This window comes from Paralichthys olivaceus, chromosome 11, assembly GCF_024713975.1.
Source record: "Paralichthys olivaceus isolate ysfri-2021 chromosome 11, ASM2471397v2, whole genome shotgun sequence".
Classification (NCBI taxonomy): domain Eukaryota; kingdom Metazoa; phylum Chordata; class Actinopteri; order Pleuronectiformes; family Paralichthyidae; genus Paralichthys; species Paralichthys olivaceus.
Genome location: NC_091103.1, coordinates 15,793,324 through 15,815,137, shown reverse-complemented (window position 1 = coordinate 15,815,137; position 21,814 = coordinate 15,793,324). Strand labels below are relative to the sequence as shown.

The window sequence follows — 21,814 nt, the reverse complement described above, 5'->3', positions numbered from 1 at the left end:
TTTCACAAGTTATTCCTGCACGTCGGTTTTCAGCGCTGCTCTCTGAGATCTCGCTTCTGGCATGATTCTCCGTCTGAGTGTCTGCTGTTAATTGGCTGGTTATTTACCACAAGTGCTGATCAAGAGTAACCCTTCTTTTTCAAGAGAAGTCAAGAGAGAGTAGAGAGAGCCGGTCAAGACGAGACCAAATGGCTCTTTTATTCTTACAGCTCTTTCTTCTCAGTCTTCCAATCTCAGGTTTCTCATCCATATCTTCGTGATATGTTGAGGGTATAGGGTCGTTGCTGTGCTTTAAACTCCGCTGCCAGTTTATGAGGTACATCTAATGTAGTATAAACTGAATTCTAAATAGCTCTGCAAGTAAAAAATATGCCATCGTGAAGGTTATAATGTCTTTACTTAACTTTATAATTTTGAAGGATGTGGAGCTTTTGAACTGGAAATGGTGTTTTTGTTATTTCCTCTGCCAAAGAAGTTATATTTTCACCCCTGTCCTTTTGTCATGTTCGTTTGGTCGGTCGGTTTGTTAGTTTAATTATAAGCAAAACTACTCAAAACTGCTGAATGGATTTCCACGAAACTTGGAGGAAGGATGTGACGGGGATCAAGAAAGAACCGATTACATTTAGCCACGGATATGGACAAAGGGCCGGATCTAAGCTTTTTTCAGCTTAACATTGCAAGAGGTGTATGCGCTCTACTGGGTGCCTTCTAGTTTACCCCTGTTCTGTCAGTGCCTCTGCAAGATTGTTGCATGGTATTTCTAAGTTGTTTAAGGTACAAAATTACACAATGCACAACAGCTACTTCCTTTAAATAGTTGTTGTGATTGACCACGCTAGCTGAAGTCTTGCATATGATACATGTCACTGTTTTACTTGTGGGACTGCTCTGTGAAATTCTGTAAGACAGCTAACTTTTAAAGGTACAGTGTGTAGAATTTTGTGATATCTAGTGTTGAAATTGCATGTTGCAGCTGAACACCCCTCACCTCCCCCTCTCCTTCCAAACATGAAAAAGAACCTGTGGTAGCTTCAGTTTTCATAAAAACTCAAAAGATGTTTAATTTGTTCAGTCTGGGCTAATGTGAAAAACATGGCGGCCTCCGTAGAGAGGGTCCCCTCAATGTAAATATAAAGTATTTAAATATAAAGGGTATTTTCTGGGGTAAAGAAAACTAAAATTCATACAGTTTAGATGAAACAAACTAGTGAAAACATCATGAGGATTATTCTACATTAAATGTTTTGCCTTTCACCTAAATTTTACACCCTGGACCTTTAAGCTAGCTCCCACTAACATTAAATCACTTCTTCACCGCTTTAAAAACAGGACTTGCCCGTGGCAGAACAACACAACTGCTATGTTGGAGCAGCAAAGAAGAGGAGCGTTTCAGGAAAAGAAAACTGCAGTTGTATCTCGTTAAAACTAATATACTTTAAAGACGTTTAAATCTGAATCTCAGTAAATAGATTCTGTACTCATGGTGTATGACTCTGTATTTTCGGTAGTATCAGAGGTTTTTACAATGTTAGTATAGGTATCAGAACATTTCTGTTATTATTAGTTGGAACCAAATAGTGACATGTTTCTTCAATGGCAAAGTACATTTGAGCAGTACCCAACCCTACACTTACTTTCGTTAATTATCTAACAGTGACATAAATGAGAAAAAAACACTTAAGTTAAAGTTACTCTAATATCAGTGCGTGCTACATGAAGCAAATTGGTCTAATCCAATAGTTCTAACTCTAACGCAGAGACTCTCTTCTCTCTCCATTCAGTTCACCTCTGCTGTCTGTATGGCACTATACTGTATGAGTCCGACCAGGGGTCACGTGCAACAGAACCAGGAGACCTGCACTGGATCTAAAGGTTACTCAGGCAAGAACTCCATTTCAATTGGTCCCTGTCTGGCTCTGTCACTAGCATTATGACTTCATCACCCCTGAGAGGAGAGGAAGAAAGGGAAAGAAAAACAGTTTGCACTCATCAGTCAATGTCCATCTCAAATTACAGCTCAACCAATCACCAGCGAGGATCAATAGGGAGCGGCTGGGCAGGTTGCGGGGTGGATGGAGGGATGAAGAGAGGAGGGGAGTGTCTGAAGATGCCCATTGAAAGACAAGAGGAATAACTGATCAATATGGAAGGATGGATTTTGTCATTTTGAAAAGGGCTGTCAGTGGGTCGTTCACTCCCACCTGCTCGGAGCTATATCCTCCGACTCAGGCTGCGGATGACACATCAGTCCATCACATCGCTCTGTTTGCTACTATCACACCGTTAGTGTAAATCCTAACTTTAGAGATAATGACACTCACAAAGTGATTTCATTATATCTTCCTACGCCTCCTCCACAATCACAACCCGTGTTAAGCTTGACCCCTGCACTCCTACACACATGAGGAGAGGAATATACACTGCCAGTGCCGATCTGACGAGAGCAGTGTGTGTACACTGGGTGATTAACTCAATAAGAAACAAAGATCTCCTTTATTGGGATGCTCTCTGCTGTAATGGTTGTTTGATTGGAGGCCAGTGTCTGTATTGACAGGTGAAGTGGACTGATTAATGGGGGCTTAATCCAGTAAGGATAACAGTCCTTCACATGGCTTATTTAACTCTAAAAGAGTGACTGATGGTCCACAGCAGGGGTGTCGTCTAAATCACTCCCTGCTGAAGTCTCTGAGCACAGTAATGGGGCCTTTATGCACATCCCTTCAGGAAGCATTGATTCTGTGGATTTTAGTACAACCTTTTTCTTCTCTTCTCTCTCTCTGTGTGAATGTTACTGCTCGCTCTTGGAGCTAATTATAGCCAGATAATGAGAACCATGAAAATGCTCGATATTCAATCTTAAGGTCAGAAGAGTTTTTAATTCTAATAGCTTCCATAAGAGAGGATACATTTTCCCAAAGGCACCGAGAAACTCGATACTCAAAGAAATATGCTTTCAACAAGAGGTAATTACTTTCTGGGTGGTAATTAATAACCTTAATTGTAACCCTGGGTCAAGATTGTATTGATACTTTTAATTTAAGAGTTAAAAGTTATTTAAAGTGCTACAAAGTAGCACAAAGCACTTCCACTATAGCAGCACTGAATTTTACAGCAAGCGGTGGACAAGCTGTCTATTTCAGTCCATTGCATACAGCCTTATGCTAATGATTTGACCAAAGGTGCAGAGTTTTAAAGTAAGGGCATGAGCAGTAAAAAGAAAAGTGGGTTTAGTCGAAACAAAGCATGCTGAAGAATTGAATGAATATTATGTCTGTCATGAGGGTCAAAGGTGACGTGTTTGGGGCTTGGTTGAAGCTCCGGTTTCAATTCAGTGGATCAGAATAGCTCAAATTGACACCAAGACCCATCTGCCCACTGAATTAATCCTCCACTCTCTTCCATTTGGCTGTTTTTTGTTTTCTTTATCAGCTCTATCCATTTCTTTATTCATTCAGTTGACTTTTGAAAGGGGAGAGGTGACATGTCCTGGGGCATGTATGTGTTTTCAAAAAAAAAAAATCCTGCAACATTTGCAGACTGCAGGGTCACTGGCAGTTATATTTTCCCTCTCCCGTTTCTCTCTCTTCCTCCCATTTCTCTCTCTCTCTCTCTCTCTCTCCTTGTGAAATCGATCATTTGTTTGTAAGCAGCTCAAACGGAGCGGGAGAAGGATTCAGGGCTCGGCTGGCAACGCAAGCAAAACAGAAATGCTGCTGGGGAAGGCAGGCAAAAGGCAAAAGGCAGAAAACCTCCCCACTCTCGACGTCACTGCACATGACCTTGGGGCCAGAGCGAGCTAGCGAGCGGGCGGAGGAACCGCCCAGCCAACACTAGTGCACACACAGAGGAATTTGGAAGGCAGAGTGGAGCTTGGGTCCGCGAGCCCTCGCCCTCTGCTTAAGTGAGTGCAAATTAACTGAAATAAAACTTTTAAATATGTCAATATACATTTATTTTTAATCCACGCACTCAAACCCTAATCACATTAGAACAAAGTTCCCCTGCTGTCTGAGAGGGCTTCTCTGTTATGTTAATCTATTTGGCTGTTGAACATGAAGGGCAGGCAACAGGTGAGCAGCCTTTATGTGCGTCTGTGGCCCTGCTAATAGAGAGAGACCGCAGTGAAACACAGACAGAAGTCGACAGTAGCTGACACTGACTATCAAACAAACAGCGCGGGGAAGATGTCTGCCAAGGAAACAGCCTCTGGTGAGAAACACAGAATGAAGGAAAAGGGGGAGAACAGAGCGATAGCGGGAGAGGATGACAGAATGACACACGGGGGACAGACATGTTTGTTTTTGTGTGAGCCTGGCTGTGTGTTCAGCGTATACACGTGCCCTACTGTCTCATATGCTCCCTTCCTCTTGCTCTTGTCATAAGCGTCTCAGTGGTGACTGAGGTGGTGGAGCCCCACGGGGGTCAGCCATGTAAGGAACATAAAAGGCCAATTTAATTTAGCACGTCCGCGGCTACAAAGTATTTTAATTCCGACAGCTGTGACTGAGGAGTTAATATTTGACTTGTCAGAAGTGGGGCCGGGGCCAGTGAATCATTGTAATTCTCATTAAGAGGCTCTCCCCCAGCAGCACCCTAATGCAGAATAATGAAAGTCAAGACGGAGTGAGCTTCTAATGCCAGTTGAGGCCTATCTTTTAATATTCCCCTCTTGATGGATTAGGGAAGCGGGAAATTCATCTTGGATCATAGGGCCTAATTTAATAAGGGATCATTCCAGGAGTATTGCATTTTATAATAATGTCATTTAAAGTGTCGTCTTCCATTTTTACTGTCCCATATGTATGCTTATATAATGGTGCCGGAGGGATGTGTTTTTACAGTGCTCGGATCTCTTTGGTGTCCACACTCCCCCTCCAGACCACACTACACCGTCTCTCTGTGGTCCGCAGGCTCTCCACTCAGGTTTTCATTTCACATTTTGGTCATGGAGCCAATTGAGTGAGCAGTTATGAGAAGTTCACTTACTCCTGCATGTTGCTGTTTCCCCAAATTATTTCTAATAGTATTTAGAGGGAAAATCACTGTGATATGAGTGTTGGGATTGTAAATATCACCCATAGGAAATATGATAAAGATGCATTATATTTGCTCCATCACAGGCTTCTAAATCCTCTCCTAGAGATGTAGTGCTATATTTAACCTACCCACTCACAAAAGGAAATATGGTTTTTAGGGAATAAATTAAACAAATGTGACTAATATGAAGAAGTGTTGACGTTAGCAGCAGCACAAAGCTTACAATAACCCCTTGTACAGTCTAATATGAGTGAGAAATGCTGGGTGTTACTGGAAAACCCTCCTGTAAATGTGTTAGTGTTTTTTTATGTACATGCAAGACTCAACGGAAAAAGACTCACAATATAATCTTTGTCATTTAGAGTTTCCAATTTTGTACATATAACATGCTAAACAAGTCTCAAACCAAGTTACAGCAAAAAAGATTATGGTGACGCTTTTATTAGCACTGGTGCTGCTCTATATATACTGAGCCCAGAATGTCATATTTCTTATGTTTCTCCATATAACCTCTCACCGTGGTTTTTTATTAGTACTGTTTTGAAGAGTGTGGAGACGGCTGTGTATTTGTCTATGGTCACCAATTATCTCAACCAACAGAGACAACTAACCTAATCCTGTTCTCATAAAATGATCACTGGCTTGAAACTTAAATTGGACTGTAGTTGTAGTGTCATAAAATTCAGTTAAATCCATATCACTGAAATACAGAGCAATGAATCTTACCTCTACTTTTGTTTTCTTTTTTTAATTGCGAATAACACATTCTCGTGAAAGACCTTGCATTTTTAATTACAATTACGTCTACATCATGGGAAGACTATTTTTAAGATAACGGAGAAAATTAGCTCAACGATCAGATAATTTTTCACCTAAAAGACAGGAAATTTTTTTTTTTTTTTTTTGCCAAATTAGATTTTGTTATTTCTTCTTTTCCCTTCAAAGACAAATGTACTTACATGTGGAAATAGCCAGTTTGCTAAGCTAAGTAGCTGCTGGGAATACCCTTCATTTTACTTCATAGACATGAGAGTTGTATCGATCTTCTCGTCCAACTCTCCTCTACATTGCAAAGAAGAATATTTCACTAAACTGCTGTCCTACGGTTGTTTTGCTTGCACTATTGGCGACACTGCCCCCCCACGATTTCCAGCGGTACTGCTCAGTCTGTTTTGTTCGTATCCATAAGGTTGCAGAGGACGATATGAACGCAGAGTATGGACAAAAGGCCCCTAACCCCCTAACCCTAACCCTCACACTCATAATTACACTGATAAAGATAGATATATAAGGAGAGGTATTTTTTGCAATCTTTTACAATGGTTGCTGTGTCATAACACAGGTTTCGAGAAAGTTGACTTTTTATTGGTATGAACCCATGACCCAAGTCAATTAATATACATTGCATTTCAGTTGCAGTGTGTTGTACATTAAGATTTGCTGCTATGGATTTAACTACAGCCAACCCCTGTCCCAAGTTTGTTGTAGGTGGTCCTGCAAGAGCACTTCCAGCACACAGTGTGTTGCATGTGACCCTTTAAAAGGGTCCCTGTCATCATTAAGATAAAAGGCAGTCTCTCAAGCGTGCTTTAGTTCAACAAAGTGCTTCCTCTTTGGCACACTCATGTCTTTGGCACCTCTGTCAGGCTCCTCCAACATACTCTTCTCTCTCTATCTGTTCAGCTCATATCACTGCCCTTGTCCACCAACTCTGATTTCTGTAGCACTTTCTCTCAATCCCCCCCCCTCCACATTCCACACTATTAGGTTCAGCGAAGTCCAAATTCAATGTCAGTCAAACAGTCGGCTGAGCCACTGTAGCTTTCTAAAACGATTCAGTTCACAATGCTAAATCCAGTTTATGAAATTCACTGCCAGTTGGGAGATATAGTTGTTTTCAATCAGCTCGCTTCCTTCCTCTCTATAACACAACCAGTTGTCTGCCACAGCAAGTGGCAGCTATTTTAGGATGCTTGCGATATTCATTCTCAATACGTGTGTCACTTCCTTGAATTTATTTCCACTGCAAAACAAAAAGGGAAGGTTTTTTTTGCACAAAACTTCAACCCAGAGTTTTTAGTTTTAAACTTCTTACGATTCACTCTCGTAGAATTAAAACCCTTTCTCATTCCTCCCATGTCGGCTCTGCAAATTCTAATCATTGAGGAAACCATTCAAAACAAACACGGCTCAACTTGCGTTGACAAATCCTAACAGTCAGTTTCTTTATTTAGTTTGTATCAAGGAGAATGATAGAGTCTGAAAAACAACACTGTGAGAAAGTCAGAGCGATAGAGCGAGACTATCAAACACTGAGAAGTAGTGATATCACAGGAGGCAGGAGAGAGAGGGAGGGAGCGTGAGTGAGGGCTAACTTGTGAGATCTATTTTTACATCCCATTTCAGAATGAGATAGTGTCCGTCTCTCACACCCCCCGCCGTGCAGGAAGCTAATGCAGGCCTATTTAATTAGACGTTGGCAGATTGTTGAGCCAACACTGTAATCCAATAGAACGTCGCACCACTACAGGGTCCTGCCTCCTCCGATGCCTCCCTGGCCCCATAATGCAGCTCAGTCAGCTCTTCGCATTTTGTTCTGCCCTTCTCTCAGCTTGTGACATCAATTTACATTAGCTTGCATTAAAACAAGATGCATTCTTCCCACCAGTGACTCACGCAGCCCACTCAACCTACTGCTCCTTGTTGAACTTGACATGGAAGAGCAAACATTATAAATTACCGTTCACGCTCATCTTATTAGCCTATAATACGACACGCCAAAATGTGCGCATGTGTTTGTGTGTGGTTCTCGTATATGTATTTATTTTCCCACCCAGGGACGGTGACTTACATGCACTCGCCCAAGGAGTGAATTACCATAGCAATACAGCTGTCAATACTGCTGTATCAATGAGGGGATACAAGTGGCAGGATCAATGAAAACATCTGAATAAGACGCCCTGGATGACAGACGCTCCTGCTTTTAAAATTCTGTTACTTCTGAAACACTTGACCTCTTGCTCCTATATTCTACTGCCCCAAACACTTATTAATATACAGGAGGGTTCTTATAAGTAAACTTACATTTTTATGGACAAGGCTTTAGCAGTGAATTTAGGAGGGCTACAGTAATACGTCTTTTACACCCAACTAACTGGATATACACAGTTTTTTTAAACATGTGTGAACTCTCTTAAAAATTGGCAGATTTACTAATTTCCCATTACCAGCAGTTTGCCCTCCTGTTTATTTTTTTTCCCTAGCGAGTCATGTTCAACGTCACAAACACGCTGGAAAATGAGCTCTCTCCTTGCTGTCTTGCCAGTGTTGCATTTTTCACGAAACAAAAAAGAAGATAAAAAATTGCTATTGTATGTTGTTCCCAAGACGAAAAAGACAATAATTACACAAATGTTCATGGCTAGTTACGCGCCAACGCCCAGAAGTTCATTGTGCGTCATAACGTAGCACTGGAAAAGGTGCAGCGTCAGCATCTAGACCGCAAAAATGAATAGAGGTAAATAACTAAGCGCTTACCCCAGTGTCATGTTTACATCACTGCTGATCGCAGCTTGAGATGATTAACACTTGTGTCTAATGAGTCATTTGATCAGTTAGTGGATGCCAATTGTATCCATTCCCATTGCAGATAAAAGGCAGATGTGAGGGGGTGTTAGAGGGTTATTTGACCATGTTTCCATAATGATACAATCCCATGTAATAATATTATTATTTCATGACATAGTAAAAAATACCATACATATCGAAATTAAAATGGCAATTTAATTTCAAAGTTGGCTATTAGGTTTGCTTGATGCATTTTCCACTTTATTTTGTATAGTTGAGAAGCAGGTATGTGAGAAAATTATGGATTTCAATGTCACAATACTGTGACAACCAATTATTAAATTCAAAACATAATTGATTCTTTCTTGGGTCTTGCCCCCACCCCTCCACAAAATATCATGGAAACGGTTTCTGTATTTTTTGCATAATACTGCTGACTAACAGACAAACAAACACAGATGAAAACATAACCTCCTCAGTGGAGGTAATTAGCTCCACTGAGACCGACAATAAAATTGAAATACTGATTACATTTGAGTGGATCAGTGAAAAAATGATCCAACAATAACACCCACGGGAGATATTTTCATACATTAGTTCCTTTACTTTAAGGACCCAAGTTACAGAGTACCTTTATAAAGTAGTATCTGCATGCTGTCTCCACCACTAATGGAATTAAACATGGGATAAAAGTATTTAGAATTGGGAATTTTTCCTATTCGGCCGACAGAGCAGACATGAAATGAGGAAAGACAGTTTAGGGAAGACATTCTAAACATTCAACAACCTTTTTTCTTTTCTACTTTTTACTTTTTCTTTTACTTCTATTTATTAAGTTTTTGAATAGGACACAAAATATGACCCGGGGTGTGAGTCCTCCTACTGTAGCCGCGGATTTGGTTCTGACCTGGCAATTTGCTTTCCCCATTTCGTACTATCCAGTCAATAAAGACAAAATATATATAGAAAAAATACAAATGGTGGTTGTCTGATCTTCAAGGATCAAATGATCTTCATGCATCTATGTATCTAATGATGAATAGATGGGTAAAAAATGCTTCACTTGTGAAATGGGTTCAGTGTTTCCATTTGCCAAAATCTCGAGTTTCTTTTCCAACATAAATTATACAACATTATGTTTGCGACTTCTTTGGATGGTCCTCATAATTAACTTTGCCTGTAGAAACATTTGCTAGTAGTTCAGAGCAATAATGCAATCAAAATAAATAATTCTAATGTTTAGGTCACATTCTGATGCAATCACAATGTATTAATCATAACGTTATGATGTGTTTGTATGCAACTACCTAGTAAAAAACTGTAAGTATTGCAACCAGCATATTCATAATAAAGCTGTATGATTTCTACAGATTTTTGCATTGCACATCCATAGATTTATGGCTATGTGAAACCAACTAACAGCTTTATGAGAATAACATTTACATGACGCAGGTGATTGATGCTTACTGAAAACCAGGGGCTATTTTCCATCTCATCCAAACTTTGCCTTGACCACACATGTCTGTCACAAGTTCAGAGAGCATTTGAATGTGGTTGACAGACGTATAAATGGTTATAAATGGTTCCTCAGACAGAATGTTGAGAGAGCGTTTAACCCCAGAATGAATGATCCGGGACCTCCCCGAATTTACCCACAATAAAAAGACACTCGAGCATCCCGATACAAATATTGGGTGATTTGTCGGCTTCTTTGTCATTTTATGACATTTTAAAATGACATTCTGTAAACTTCAGACGGCGTGAATACAATCAATAGGAGATGAGTTAAGCCTGTGTTTTCAAGAGGCTTTTTGTAATTTAAGAGTTTGTGTACAAACATCTGATGATTGAACAGCAAGTACTCGATTATACTCACACACAGATGATTGGATCTTACCAGCTTGTAAATACAGAGCGGCGTGGGCCAAATGTGCAACATTTACTGTGAGCCTTCTCTGTCTTAGCATTTCATTTTGTTCTCACACTCTTCCACTCTGAGACCACAAATCGTGCATAAACCCATACACACATACATGCACACAAACACACTCCCTGGTGCATCCACAGTACACCAAATACCACCTTTTTTTTTTGATGGAAACAATAAACCCCCCCCTCGTAGCTGCCTAATGCCCACAGGTCTCAACACATACACCCTTGTTATGTCTTCTTCCCAGGGCAGGGAGTTATACATTATGTTATCTCCCTAATCTGCAAACCAGCTGCAACTGGAAACGAATTAATAACAAATAAAATGCGCCCAGTACATAAAAATGTGTAGATTGCCCTGGGGCACCTAAACAGGAAACAGTGAAACAATTAGACTTCTTGTTTTGTTCTGACCTCTCTTTTGTTTTGTTCTACTTCACTGCTGAATAGAAGGAGCACGAAGATAGAGACTGTTGTTTCTCTGTGTCTGTAATCACCACGGTTAAGCCTCCCTGGTCATAGCAGGGGTCAAATCTGCGTGAACACCCACTTTTCATCCTACAGTGAAATTAAATACAGCGTTGCAGTCGAGCTCCATGAATGCTGTAATTCTCTGCTGACTGCAACCCACACCAAGTGCTGCAGTCAAGCCACCCAGGCCTGCGCGGTACACACATGTGATAACAGGCAGCGGCGGTATGGCGTCCTAATTGCGAGCCTGAGTGCTATTGGAGGGAGTTTTCAGCAGGTTTCTTTTTCACTTTCGCTCCATTTGATGTCTTTGAAGCTGCTCTTTTATCCGATGTTGCTCCTGATGGCTGTTGTCTTTGGTGTAGTGCTGTGTGCGTCCTGCTCTTTGAACGCTTCTAACATGTAACAATTGCGAGCCCTAGAGAGAGAGGAGAGGAGAGAGGCTGCTCCTCTCACATAACTTTCCTCACATAAATTCATACACGCACGGCTACAAACAGGATATATAATCACATTTAGCCACAGCCAGTCACATGTTTTTTTTTTAAAATACTGCTGTCAGTAAAAAACTGCTCTGTGCGATTGTTTAACGTGCCCTAATTTGATAAAGGCCCAAGTGCGGGAAATGAGAGAGGAGTGTATTTGTCTCAGGGGTTGTAGTGGAGGTAAATATAGCAACAAGACAGCACCAGTTGATATGAAGGATTCCATGGTGTGGAGTGCTGTTGTGACTCACCAAGCTTTGATGTGTGTGTAGGTGTGCATGTTTGCTCACATGCATTTGGCTTCATTCATTGTGTTGATTACATATATTTGATGAACTTGAAAATCATTTGTTACCGACTAACTCAGTGTGCGTAATAATCCACTGCGAAAGGACAGAAAGTGAGAGTGTGCAAGTTGACTATGTGGGGGGAGAGCAGGGGAAAGCAGGCGGGAGGTGAAGCCGGTGAGAAAGAGCCTGTGTGGCTGGCTCCCGGCTGGCTGCGTGTGTGGGGGGTTGCATGTGTCTTAAGTGTGTGTTGAGAGGAGAGTGAGGGCGCTGGTCGTCTCCCTGTCTAATCAGAAGAACACTTGTGTGTCCCCGTCTCATTGTCTCTTGGGCCCCTTCTGAGCAGAGCCTGTCCACCCCTCCACCCCCAGCATCTGCACCTCAGGCAGGACATGCTGATAGCTGACCACTCCACCACCACAGACACACAGTTCACATACAAGTCACATACAAGACTTTGGACTGAAACGCTGAGGAGGTGCAGGGAGGATGAGTGTGAATGCACAGGCGCCGTTCAGGCTGATGATGAGTCCTGCGGGGGATGCTGAATATTACTGGAAATTAATGATCCCATCACAAATTCACTGTTGTAGTTTTCATTAAAATGTACAGGAACGTCCTTGTGGTGTACTCAATAATGAGCACAGTGACACTTGTGGTTTATGGCATTTTTTTCAGTCTCATATCTCTAATATGTTTTCCTTACCCTTTGAATCGGTGCTTTTTTATTCTCAAGGAGAATTTTTCATGTCTTGAAACAAAATGAGATGCCAGAGGAAAAACTGTTCTACATGAAATGATTTAATCTGCAGTGAATAATGTAATTAATGTGACATAATGAACTTAACCTCACAGTGGTCAATAGGAGTGACACACACACAAACACACACACACACACACACACACACACACACACACACACTACAAAGTTTTTCATGAGGGGGACAGTCACAGGACAATGCGCGCCCCCGAGACCCCGGCTTTCCTGGTACATCGCAAGGCAGCGGTGCGCGCTCCCGACTCAGCAGTTTCCCAGTTCCGTCTCCTCCATTACTGGCGAGGCTCCCGATCAATAATTCAATAGTTTTGGCGTCTGTCCTGCCCCGAACGTCGAGCTCCACAAACACTGTGCAGACTCCATGTGCAGACTCTGTGAGATCGGTATTAATTAATAGCTAAAGACATTGTGTTTTGTGTGGAGATATCGGAAGGATAACGCGATCTGGATTCCTATAATTACAGGCTCTCGTGTCGGGTGTTTATTAAATGTTCAATAAGAGGCGGTTAAGATGTCAGGAAATGAATCGGGCAAATTTGTAAGTCAAGTGAGGCAGCCGATGACAAATCTTTTTTTTTCTCTCCTCTTTGCACACAAAGACCTTGGTTTGGTTTTATGAGCTGCGCCTATATATGTTTCCATGCGCAAAACTCCAAAACTCCAGGACATAACCATGGTCATAGCGCACAGTTTGCATTCTGACATGGGCACGAGGCCAAGCGAGACATGAGTATTCACTACTGGAATTTCACTGAATACCATTAACCTATATTTTACTTGATAGCAATATGTTTAAGAAATAAAGATGTTTTTCTTATTTATCAAAGATTATTTCTTATAGTATTTTTTATCAAATCTTGAATGCTACTGCAACTTAAGTATGGCTAATTGTCGAATGCATTATTGATGTATTTTAAAAAAAACAAACAGTGGATATAATTACGTTTAAGAGCATCTTTGTTCCTTATAATTATTAGGCCGTTGGGGATTATCTCAAGGGTCCAGATGTAATTACTGCAAGAACAACACCGTCGTTTCAAATCTGAATGAGTATCATGTTATAAAAAAAATTGACTCTGTGCATCAATGCTGCAAAACTTTATCTTTGAGTCACTGAACGACCCCCGTCTTTTATTCTTTATCTGACTTTTGTATTTTTTTTGCGTCTACTGGAAATAACCAGTCCTCCACTCCAAACACTCCATAACCAAACTATGAATAATGCATGACTTTAAACATGGCAGCAGCAACAGACACCATGTTCCTGACTAAACGGGCCTGTCACAACTGTGACGTTATCAAAAGACCTACAGCTACAGGCATGAATTATTAAAAATCTATTGCCCTCAAAGGTTTACCGCCCATAATAATAATAATAATAATATATGTGATAAAGGCCAATTCAATTTGTAAGAATAATGTCAAGGCGTTAAAGAAACTTTAGTTAATTTATTGTAGGAACGAAAGAACATTTTTGTTTCGGTGGATTCACGTTTCACATGTGATGGAAAAAAGTAAAACATTTTCATGAATACTCTTCTTTTTTTTCTTCTTTTTTTTTTTAGAAACCCGTGCCTCAGGTTAATTTCACTTCCACTGTTATAAAAACATCAAAATTACATACAGAAAGCACGTGATTTTTTTAATACACGGAAATAAAGTAAAATACAAAATGAACAACTTCCCCACAAGGCATCCATAAAGCCACGAAATCATAAAAAATAATGCATGTGTTTTTTTTGTGTATAAACATATTTTACATCACGTGCCCGTACCGGTCCAGTCCTCGTGTTTGTTCGTTTGTTGACTGTGTTGTAAAGGTGGTTTAATGACATTGCACCCTCCTTTAGAAGGGGGGAAGCAAATCTCCACCTAGAATATGGACACTGAAAGTTCAGCAGAGCCTACACATATATTATAATCTCACATTAGTGGTGTGTGCCGCCCAGTTTCACCTCTTACACCAGAGGAGGTCCACACAAGGTCAAACATACAGGCCCAGACATTCGGGGGGGGGGGGGGGGGGGGGGGGGCTGTCATCACATCATCCATGCAAACACTGCTGATGCCATTTCTGAATATGAACCAGAAACACTTCGTTCATTATTATTGTCTCTCTTTTTTTCTTTTTCCCCTCTCGTCTGCTTTTGTCAAAGAATTCCCGCTCTGTCCGTCCACAGAGAAAGTGTTTTTGTTTGTTGTTGTTGAAATATAACGAGGCCAGCCTCTATATAAGTTCAAAATTAAAATCAGAACAATAATAATAATAATATCATATTGAAACAGAACAAAAACAGCTGCAGGATGGTGCGCCTCATGGTTTTGGCAAAGTGTGGAGCGTCCCAGCTGCATCCTCTTCCTCCTCCTCCTCTTCCTCAGGGTGTCCCGCTGCGGGGGGCTCTCCATCCCTCCATCCCTCCATCCCTTTCTCTTTCTTTTTCTTATGTCCAGAAGTCTGTGTAGGCTATCAACAGTCTCTTTTTCTTTATCACATAAATAGCCTATATTTTTTATATAACTCATCGTCCTTCATTTTTTTAAAAAAGGAAACATAAATATCGTCCATGGATAATTCTTTTCCTCGGGTTGCGTCACTCTGTGAGCGTTCGTTTCGTCTCGGGGATGTGCCGGCCAGTGAGCGCACGCCCCGTATCCGCGCGTAGCCTCCCCGCGGCGTCACAGTCCCAGCGCGGCCGCGTGCTTCTTGGCCTTCAGCCGCAGGTCCGCGATGCTCGAGTTCTTGCTGGTGTTCTTGGCGGCGGCGGCGGCGGCCACGACCGACGCGGCGGACGCGGACTCGGCCGCGAGCGTCGCCAGAGGCAGCCCGAACGGCGGCGCGGGGAACATCATGTAGGGCGCGTGCGCAGCCAGGTGAGAGTGCAGGTGGTGCTGAGCGTGGGCCACGGCGCTGTCCAGCTGCAGCTGCGCCTGCACCTGAAAGGAGAAGGGCGGCACGTTGCAATGACTATCCTACGGGACGGGACGCACGGATAGGGGGAGAGAAGGGGGAGAACATGCGTTAACTTTGCAGCGGGATGCGTGAAGGCTCATTTGACTTGTGTGTGACTGCTGCACATGTGACTCAGCTGTGTGGTGTGTGTGTGCTACGGGCCATCATTCGGCCCCTGAGTGTTGACTTGTGCAACTCTTGTGAATTAAAGGTCAACTTGAGAGTTTATTTATTTGAACATCAATAACATGAAATCTAATCAAATCAGTTCAAACCTTCACTGCCTCAGGGCGTCCTGGGCCTTCCACACTAGATAATACACCCAAACCAGGCCAGTGGTGCTAAAGGTGAGGCCTGAACTAAGTTAAATGTAGCATGTAATAAAAATCAGTTTACAATTCTGTCTAGAATCTCACCACCAACCACACACAGAGGCAGAAGTTTAAGCTTTTTCATAAAAACAAGTCACTGCCATCATGAATACTCACGTATTGGACAAAACCCTAAATATGTGGTTAGGAAAAGTTGAGGATATCCTGGTCTTTGTTAGGCCACTGCCTCCTTTCTATTTGTCTATCTATCCCTCATATAACGATAATAAAGGCCTGTTAAAATGTTTGTTTGCCCCAGTAAACTAAGTGGTCCATAAAACAATAGAGGGACCTGGCACAGTGTTCTTATATTTTGTCAGTGTGGTAATAAGAGTCCGGTTACCCCCTTCATTGGGACTGGAGTCTCTGCATAGCACTTGGGCAGAGCCTGTGCCAAGACAGGAGTCCGGGGATTGGTCTGCTTTTTAAGACTAGACGCTTCAAAGTAACTTGCCTGTTGGAATGGCATCCGTAAAGCCCCCACGTTGACATATGGCGCTACACGACAAGCTTCGAACTGATTCGCTGCTCCAATCAGCACTCCTGCGAGAAAAACACAGACACAGGCATGCCTTAATTGCGAGGGGGGGGGGGGGGGGGGTATGCAAACCCACAAAAAAATTGTGGTAAAAAACGTGGGACTGCACAACAATAAGCAGGGAGCTGATAAGTAAACTTTAATAGATGAACAGTCTCTAAAAGAAAATCTTCTGATGGCACAATTCGCTGGGAAATGAAACTCATGCGTAAAGGTGCGGATTGTTGCGCATGCAATCGCCTTGTAATGAAATAAAATAGAATAGAACTCTGCAGTTGTGTCTTTTTTGGAGCATGCTTGGATTAATAGAAAGAAAACAACAACATACCTTTATGTAGCTGGTTCTCCTGCTTTCTGCATTTGGCTCTTCTGTTCTGGAACCAAACCTGCAGGGACAGAAATTAATTAGAGGCCCATATATACTGATTGGCAGCTGCTTGTGAGGCCACGTGTAATTCCTCTCAAAAGTGACAACAACCGCAGAAAAACAATATCCCCGGGGAGCGCTGAAATATTAATGACACTGCTTAACCCCGGGTTTCAATTATTACATTTAGCCCTACAACGAGAGAGAGGGAGGACGGAGGAGAGAAAGAGGGAGAGAGCCAGAAACAGTGGAATAAGGATGGGAGAAATAGGATATTTAAAAATCTTAGGTGCATAGAGAGTTCCTTGTTGGGAGTGTGCATGGGTATTGCACCATAATAAAGAACCTTGTGGACGTTGGTTTCATCTTCCTATACAGATGAGTGTGTGTCCACCCCCCACCCCCCTCCACCCCTCCCTCAGATATCGAATAGCAGAGATGCTGTTACAGTTTTGGGGACATCAGAGCGAGCTGCGATCTGAGAGCATCTCCCCCCCACCTCCCTCTCATTAAATGACCGCTGAAATTAATTACCCTTATCTGCAGAGAAACCCGTGTCAGAGAAAACGCTTAAAAATGCCTCGCAGATTTGTCTAATCACCGCCATAACACGCACAAAAAGAAAGAAGAAAACACAAACGCTTCAAAGACATCTCACTTCTCTTTTTCCTTCTGCTGAAATCCACCAACGATTTCAGAGAGGGGAGGGGAAAAAGCCTTGGAACACAGATTAAACGATTTATTACTATGATAATCTGCTTTGTATCTCCACACACAAAGCCAAATTAGCCCACAATACAACGTGTCAATCTGCAATCTCCCCTCACATAATGTACAGCGAGAGCATGATTGAAATATCATATTGATTTGGCTGTCAGCATGGCTTCGACTATTGACCAACATGACGTGTGTGTGTGTGTGTGTGTGTGTCAATCGGAAGTCCTCGTGCACGCTTCAGGTTAATTCATTGCGATGATTAAATAAAAAAAGCAAACTGCTGATATTGATCGAGGCATGAATTTCTAAAGAGAAGAAAGAAATAAATGTGTGGTCCCTACATGCAACTGGTAAAAAAACAAGATATAGTACTTTAATAGAGGAGAGGGAGACAGAGAGGGGAAGAGGGAGAGATCTGTTCTTGATTTGGATAGAAAATAATACATAATTTATGTAAATCCCCGAGCTGTGGCTCCTTGTTCGGGACACAATGCGCCTTATTGGGGAGATTCCAGTTCAGGCCGGGGGAGCCCTGCAAAAAAGCTGGCTTTAAGTTTAGTTGTGTGAGGAGGGGGGGGGGTAAATTTAGGATCTGCTTTTATGATTTCTTTTTTGTCATATTCAACATGGAGACAAATGCCCAGTATACTCCCCTGAGCCGGGGCACATACACAGAGCTTTTTCTTTTTTTCGTTTTTGATACATCAGATGAGAAGAGTTGTCTATATGTTCATTGCCCCCCCCCCCCCCTCCTCCTCCTCCTCCTCTTTACTGCTCCCTTTACACAAGACATATTTGAGCCCCCCTCCCCTGACTGGCTGAAGTACTGGGTTTCTGCGCAGATGGTGGGTCTCCATGAAAAACGACAGCAGCAGCAGCTCTGACAAACATGCAGGGCCTCGCTCGGTAACATACACGCAAAACAAAAACGAAGGCAAATATGTGAAGGCTCGTTTGTTTCGCCTGATTTGGACGATGAAGATTAGAGCGAGTGTCCTGATGCAAAGCGAGGCCTCGTTAGGAGAATAACGCAAATTAAGCAGCCATAACATGCTGAGGGTACATAATATCTAATCCAAAAAAAAAAGATGAAATGATACCATTTTGGATTAAAAAAAAAGAGTGTGCCAAACTTGAAACGTGCAAACACCACCTCACATTTTCAGGTCTGTGCTGTAGTCAAGCAAGTGTGTGTCTGTGCAAGTGTTTCATGAAAAATCATCTATATAACCAAAACTAATTGTTTTCATCTTCAAACTATGGTGATGTTGAAGGAGAACAATATGGTGGACACGTGGGCGTCATTGGAGTAAATTCTTATTGCTTCCTCTATTATTATTAATATTAATATTTTATTAATATTGTTATTATTTACAGTAATTATAATACTTTTATTTTGTTTAAGCACATGGGTCACCCATAAGCTAATCCTTTTTTTGGAAACATTAACTCACTCGACTATGATGTTGTGTTGTTGAAGATAATAATCACAGTGATTATTAATTTTTGCTTTTATTTCAGGGTACAACTTTTTTGTATTCTCATATTTAAAATGGGGTCAGTGTCATTGAAACACATTTTTGAATGCTGCCTGAATTTATTAGTGCCATTATTATTATTATTATTATTGTTGAATTTTATTTGTCTTTTTTTTTGTACATTATTTACAGTTGAGTATATATATTGGTCCTACCTGTACTCGGGCCTCCGACAGTCCCAGTCGCTGGCTCAGCTCCTCCCGCATAAAGGCGTCCGGGTAGTGGGTCTCGTCGAAGAGCCGCTCCAGCTCGTTGAGCTGCTCTAACGTGAAGTTAGTCCGACTTCTCCTCTGTTTGATTTTAGTCTGTGCCTCGTCCTCGATGGGCTTCGAGTCCTCCTTCCTCTCCTTCACGTCCGTGGTGCCTGGCGAGAAGAGACGGAGGAAGGGGGAGGACATCAACATCAGCTGCACCTTGACCTCCATGTCTGCGGTCAGCCTTGGCCTCCATGGTCACATGTTTATGTCGTATTTCAATCCGAGTTTGCGCCTCAGAAAAACAGGCCTCACGGAAATAAGGCTGCATCTATAATATATCTTATTAAACATCTTCATCATAACATGCACCAAACCGGCGACTTACTGCAATTAAATAGTAAGAGGCAACACAAAACAGCAAGCAATGTTCATCCACCCACACTTATTGAATACATGCTCTTAACATTTTCGTTTATGGATAAGAAAAAAGAAAGAAAGAAAGACGGATAGAAAGAAAGAAACATGCCCTCTCAGCCCTCAGATATCACACAGCTATCAGACCTCGGATGTTTTGTAGAGCTACATAAAGCTCTTTAATTATTAACTGCTTATAAATATGCAACGCTGTGCCCACTGCTGGATGTCTCATACACGCTTGTCGCAGTTCCGCTTTTAACCACGATGCCCATGACGAACAGATGTCAATTTTTTTTACAAGCCTCCGAACTCAACTCTGAGATAAACGATGTAGATAAACCCTGTTCCCAGTGTGCTGTCACATATTGTCCAGGTTTCATAACAACTGACTCTTTAAACGTGAGGAAGGGAAAACATGGAATTTGGTTTCTTTAAAAAATGGTTCAATAGAAAATATTGTTTTGTTATTCAAGTAAATCTTAAGTATAAATTTGTACTGTTTTGATTTTGATTATTTCTTATTATTTATGTTTTGCAATGGGCTATAAAGAGAGACAATACATAATTTGGGGAAACAATTTTTTCATCTATTGATTCTATTTGATATTTTTCATATGAGATGATCAGATTTGGGATCAAGCCTCCTGTCGCACCTGAGCTGCTTCTACGTCAGAGAACAGACAGCTGTGTGTTTACTCGGTGAAATTATAGTATTTTGTGTATAAAGTATATGAGATAAGTACATGGGAGCTCGTTTCTCTAATAATCAATAAAGATAAACTACAATCAATCGGGAAATTACAGGATTTTTGAGATCAAGAGCCATAATTGCACCTAGAGCCTGCTTGTGATAAAAAAAAAGCATTGAACATGTAAACATTGGATTCAAGTTACAAGTTATATTATAGAATAAAACTTTTCACCACAGGAGGCCTTATCATATTCTGTGCATATATAAAGGATTTTTCTGATGCTCTGAATCTTTGATTTGAAAGTTTTTAAAAATGCACAACAGCAAGACAGAAGCGAGCTGCAGGCTTGTTATTGAAATGGAAATATTATTAGCAGATTTTAACTGTTCAGACCAGAAAAAGCAACAGTTCACGAGTTCATTCTCTTCTAGTGATCAAGCTGTAACTTCATGGAAACCCACACTAAAATCTGCAGAGATCAAATTATTGGATCACATGTTTTAAGTGTGTTTTCGTAAATAAAATCGTTTCTATGCTGAGTACATGGTGTTCGATCACTCTACAGTCTCCCTCCTCTCTTTCTAGAACTCCTTCACGGACGCACAACAGCCACGCATGCAGCTCCCTACCGTCAATGAGTTTGGGGCTCCCGGCGTCCCTAATCCTCTCCGGGCCGAGCATGTCCGTGTCCCTGCCCGGCGAGAGCGCGACGTTCCGGGTGACTGCGGCCGCCTCCTCTCGGCTTCCGGGCTCCGCAGATAAAGGCTCCCTGCCCGGCGTTCGCGTAGAGCCGGTCTCCAAAACCTCCCGGTAGGTGATCACTTCCTTCTTCTCCTTCACTTTCTGATCGAAGGACTTCGACACGAAAGCGGTGAGCTCTTCCATCACTCTCCTTCACCGGAGGAAGAAGAGGAAGAAGAGGAGGAGGAAAAAAAAAATCACACACCACCACACACACTCATGCACTCGATCCCTTCTGCTCCACGGCCGCTTAGAGACATCAATGGTGGGGCTCGTTTTAAAGTCGACCCATTGAAAATGATACGAGGTGATGCTGCCAACTCTGGTTTAAATAAAAAACACTACATATATATTTATATAGAAGCTCTAACGATGTGTCTTCTCAGCCAATTCCTCCTCCTTTGGTTGCGGAGTTGGGAACCTGCTGGTGATCCTCTATTGAAGTCACAGTATTTATACTTTGCGGCGCCTTGCCCCCTTGATCCGTGCAAATTACCTCCCCTCAGGATGCCGGGATGAGCCCCCCCACCCACCTCCCTCCCTCCCTCCCTCCCTCCCTCCTTCACTGATATGGGAGAGAGAGAGAGAAAGAGGAGTTTAGAAAAAAAAAATCATTAAGCAGCACCTTCGCTATTGGCCATTAATCTGAGATTGACAAGATGGACTAATTAATTTAATTAAGCGCTCATTCGCTGCTATTGTCCTGAGTTAGTTTTTTAAACACTCGGG

General features: G+C 41.9%; 1 protein-coding gene across 2 annotated transcripts; it reads right to left on the bottom strand.

Moving 5' to 3' along the window:
- Positions 1 to 13,991: 13,991 nt before the first annotated feature.
- shox2 (shox homeobox 2) lies at positions 13,992 to 21,595 on the bottom strand. Of its 2 annotated transcripts, none has more exons than XM_020088169.2 (5): positions 20,974 to 21,595; positions 19,194 to 19,402; positions 16,745 to 16,802; positions 16,333 to 16,421; positions 13,992 to 15,527 (listed from the first exon to the last, which is right to left on the bottom strand). In XM_020088169.2, the coding sequence occupies exons 1-5, from the start codon at positions 21,227 to 21,229 to the stop codon at positions 15,234 to 15,236; spliced, it is 906 nt and encodes a 301-aa protein (XP_019943728.1). In that variant the 5' UTR covers positions 21,230 to 21,595; the 3' UTR covers positions 13,992 to 15,233. The 2 variants fall into 2 exon arrangements, with proteins under 2 accessions (XP_019943728.1, XP_069390457.1); XM_069534356.1 differs by having other exon boundaries at positions 13,992 to 15,491.
- Positions 21,596 to 21,814: the final 219 nt, after the last annotated feature.

Excerpts from the sequence above, each read along its gene's own strand:
- shox2 (XM_020088169.2), bottom strand. The coding sequence starts at position 21,229 with ATGGAAGAGCTCACCGCTTTCGTGTCGAAGTCCTTCGATCAGAAAGTG. Across the intron at positions 19,403-20,973 it reads GAGCCCCAAACTCATTGACG|GCACCACGGACGTGAAGGAG; the intron begins GTAGGGAGCTGC and ends TCTTCTCGCCAG. Across the intron at positions 15,528-16,332 it reads TACGGATGCCATTCCAACAG|GATAGTCATTGCAACGTGCC; the intron begins GCAAGTTACTTT and ends CCCGTCCCGTAG.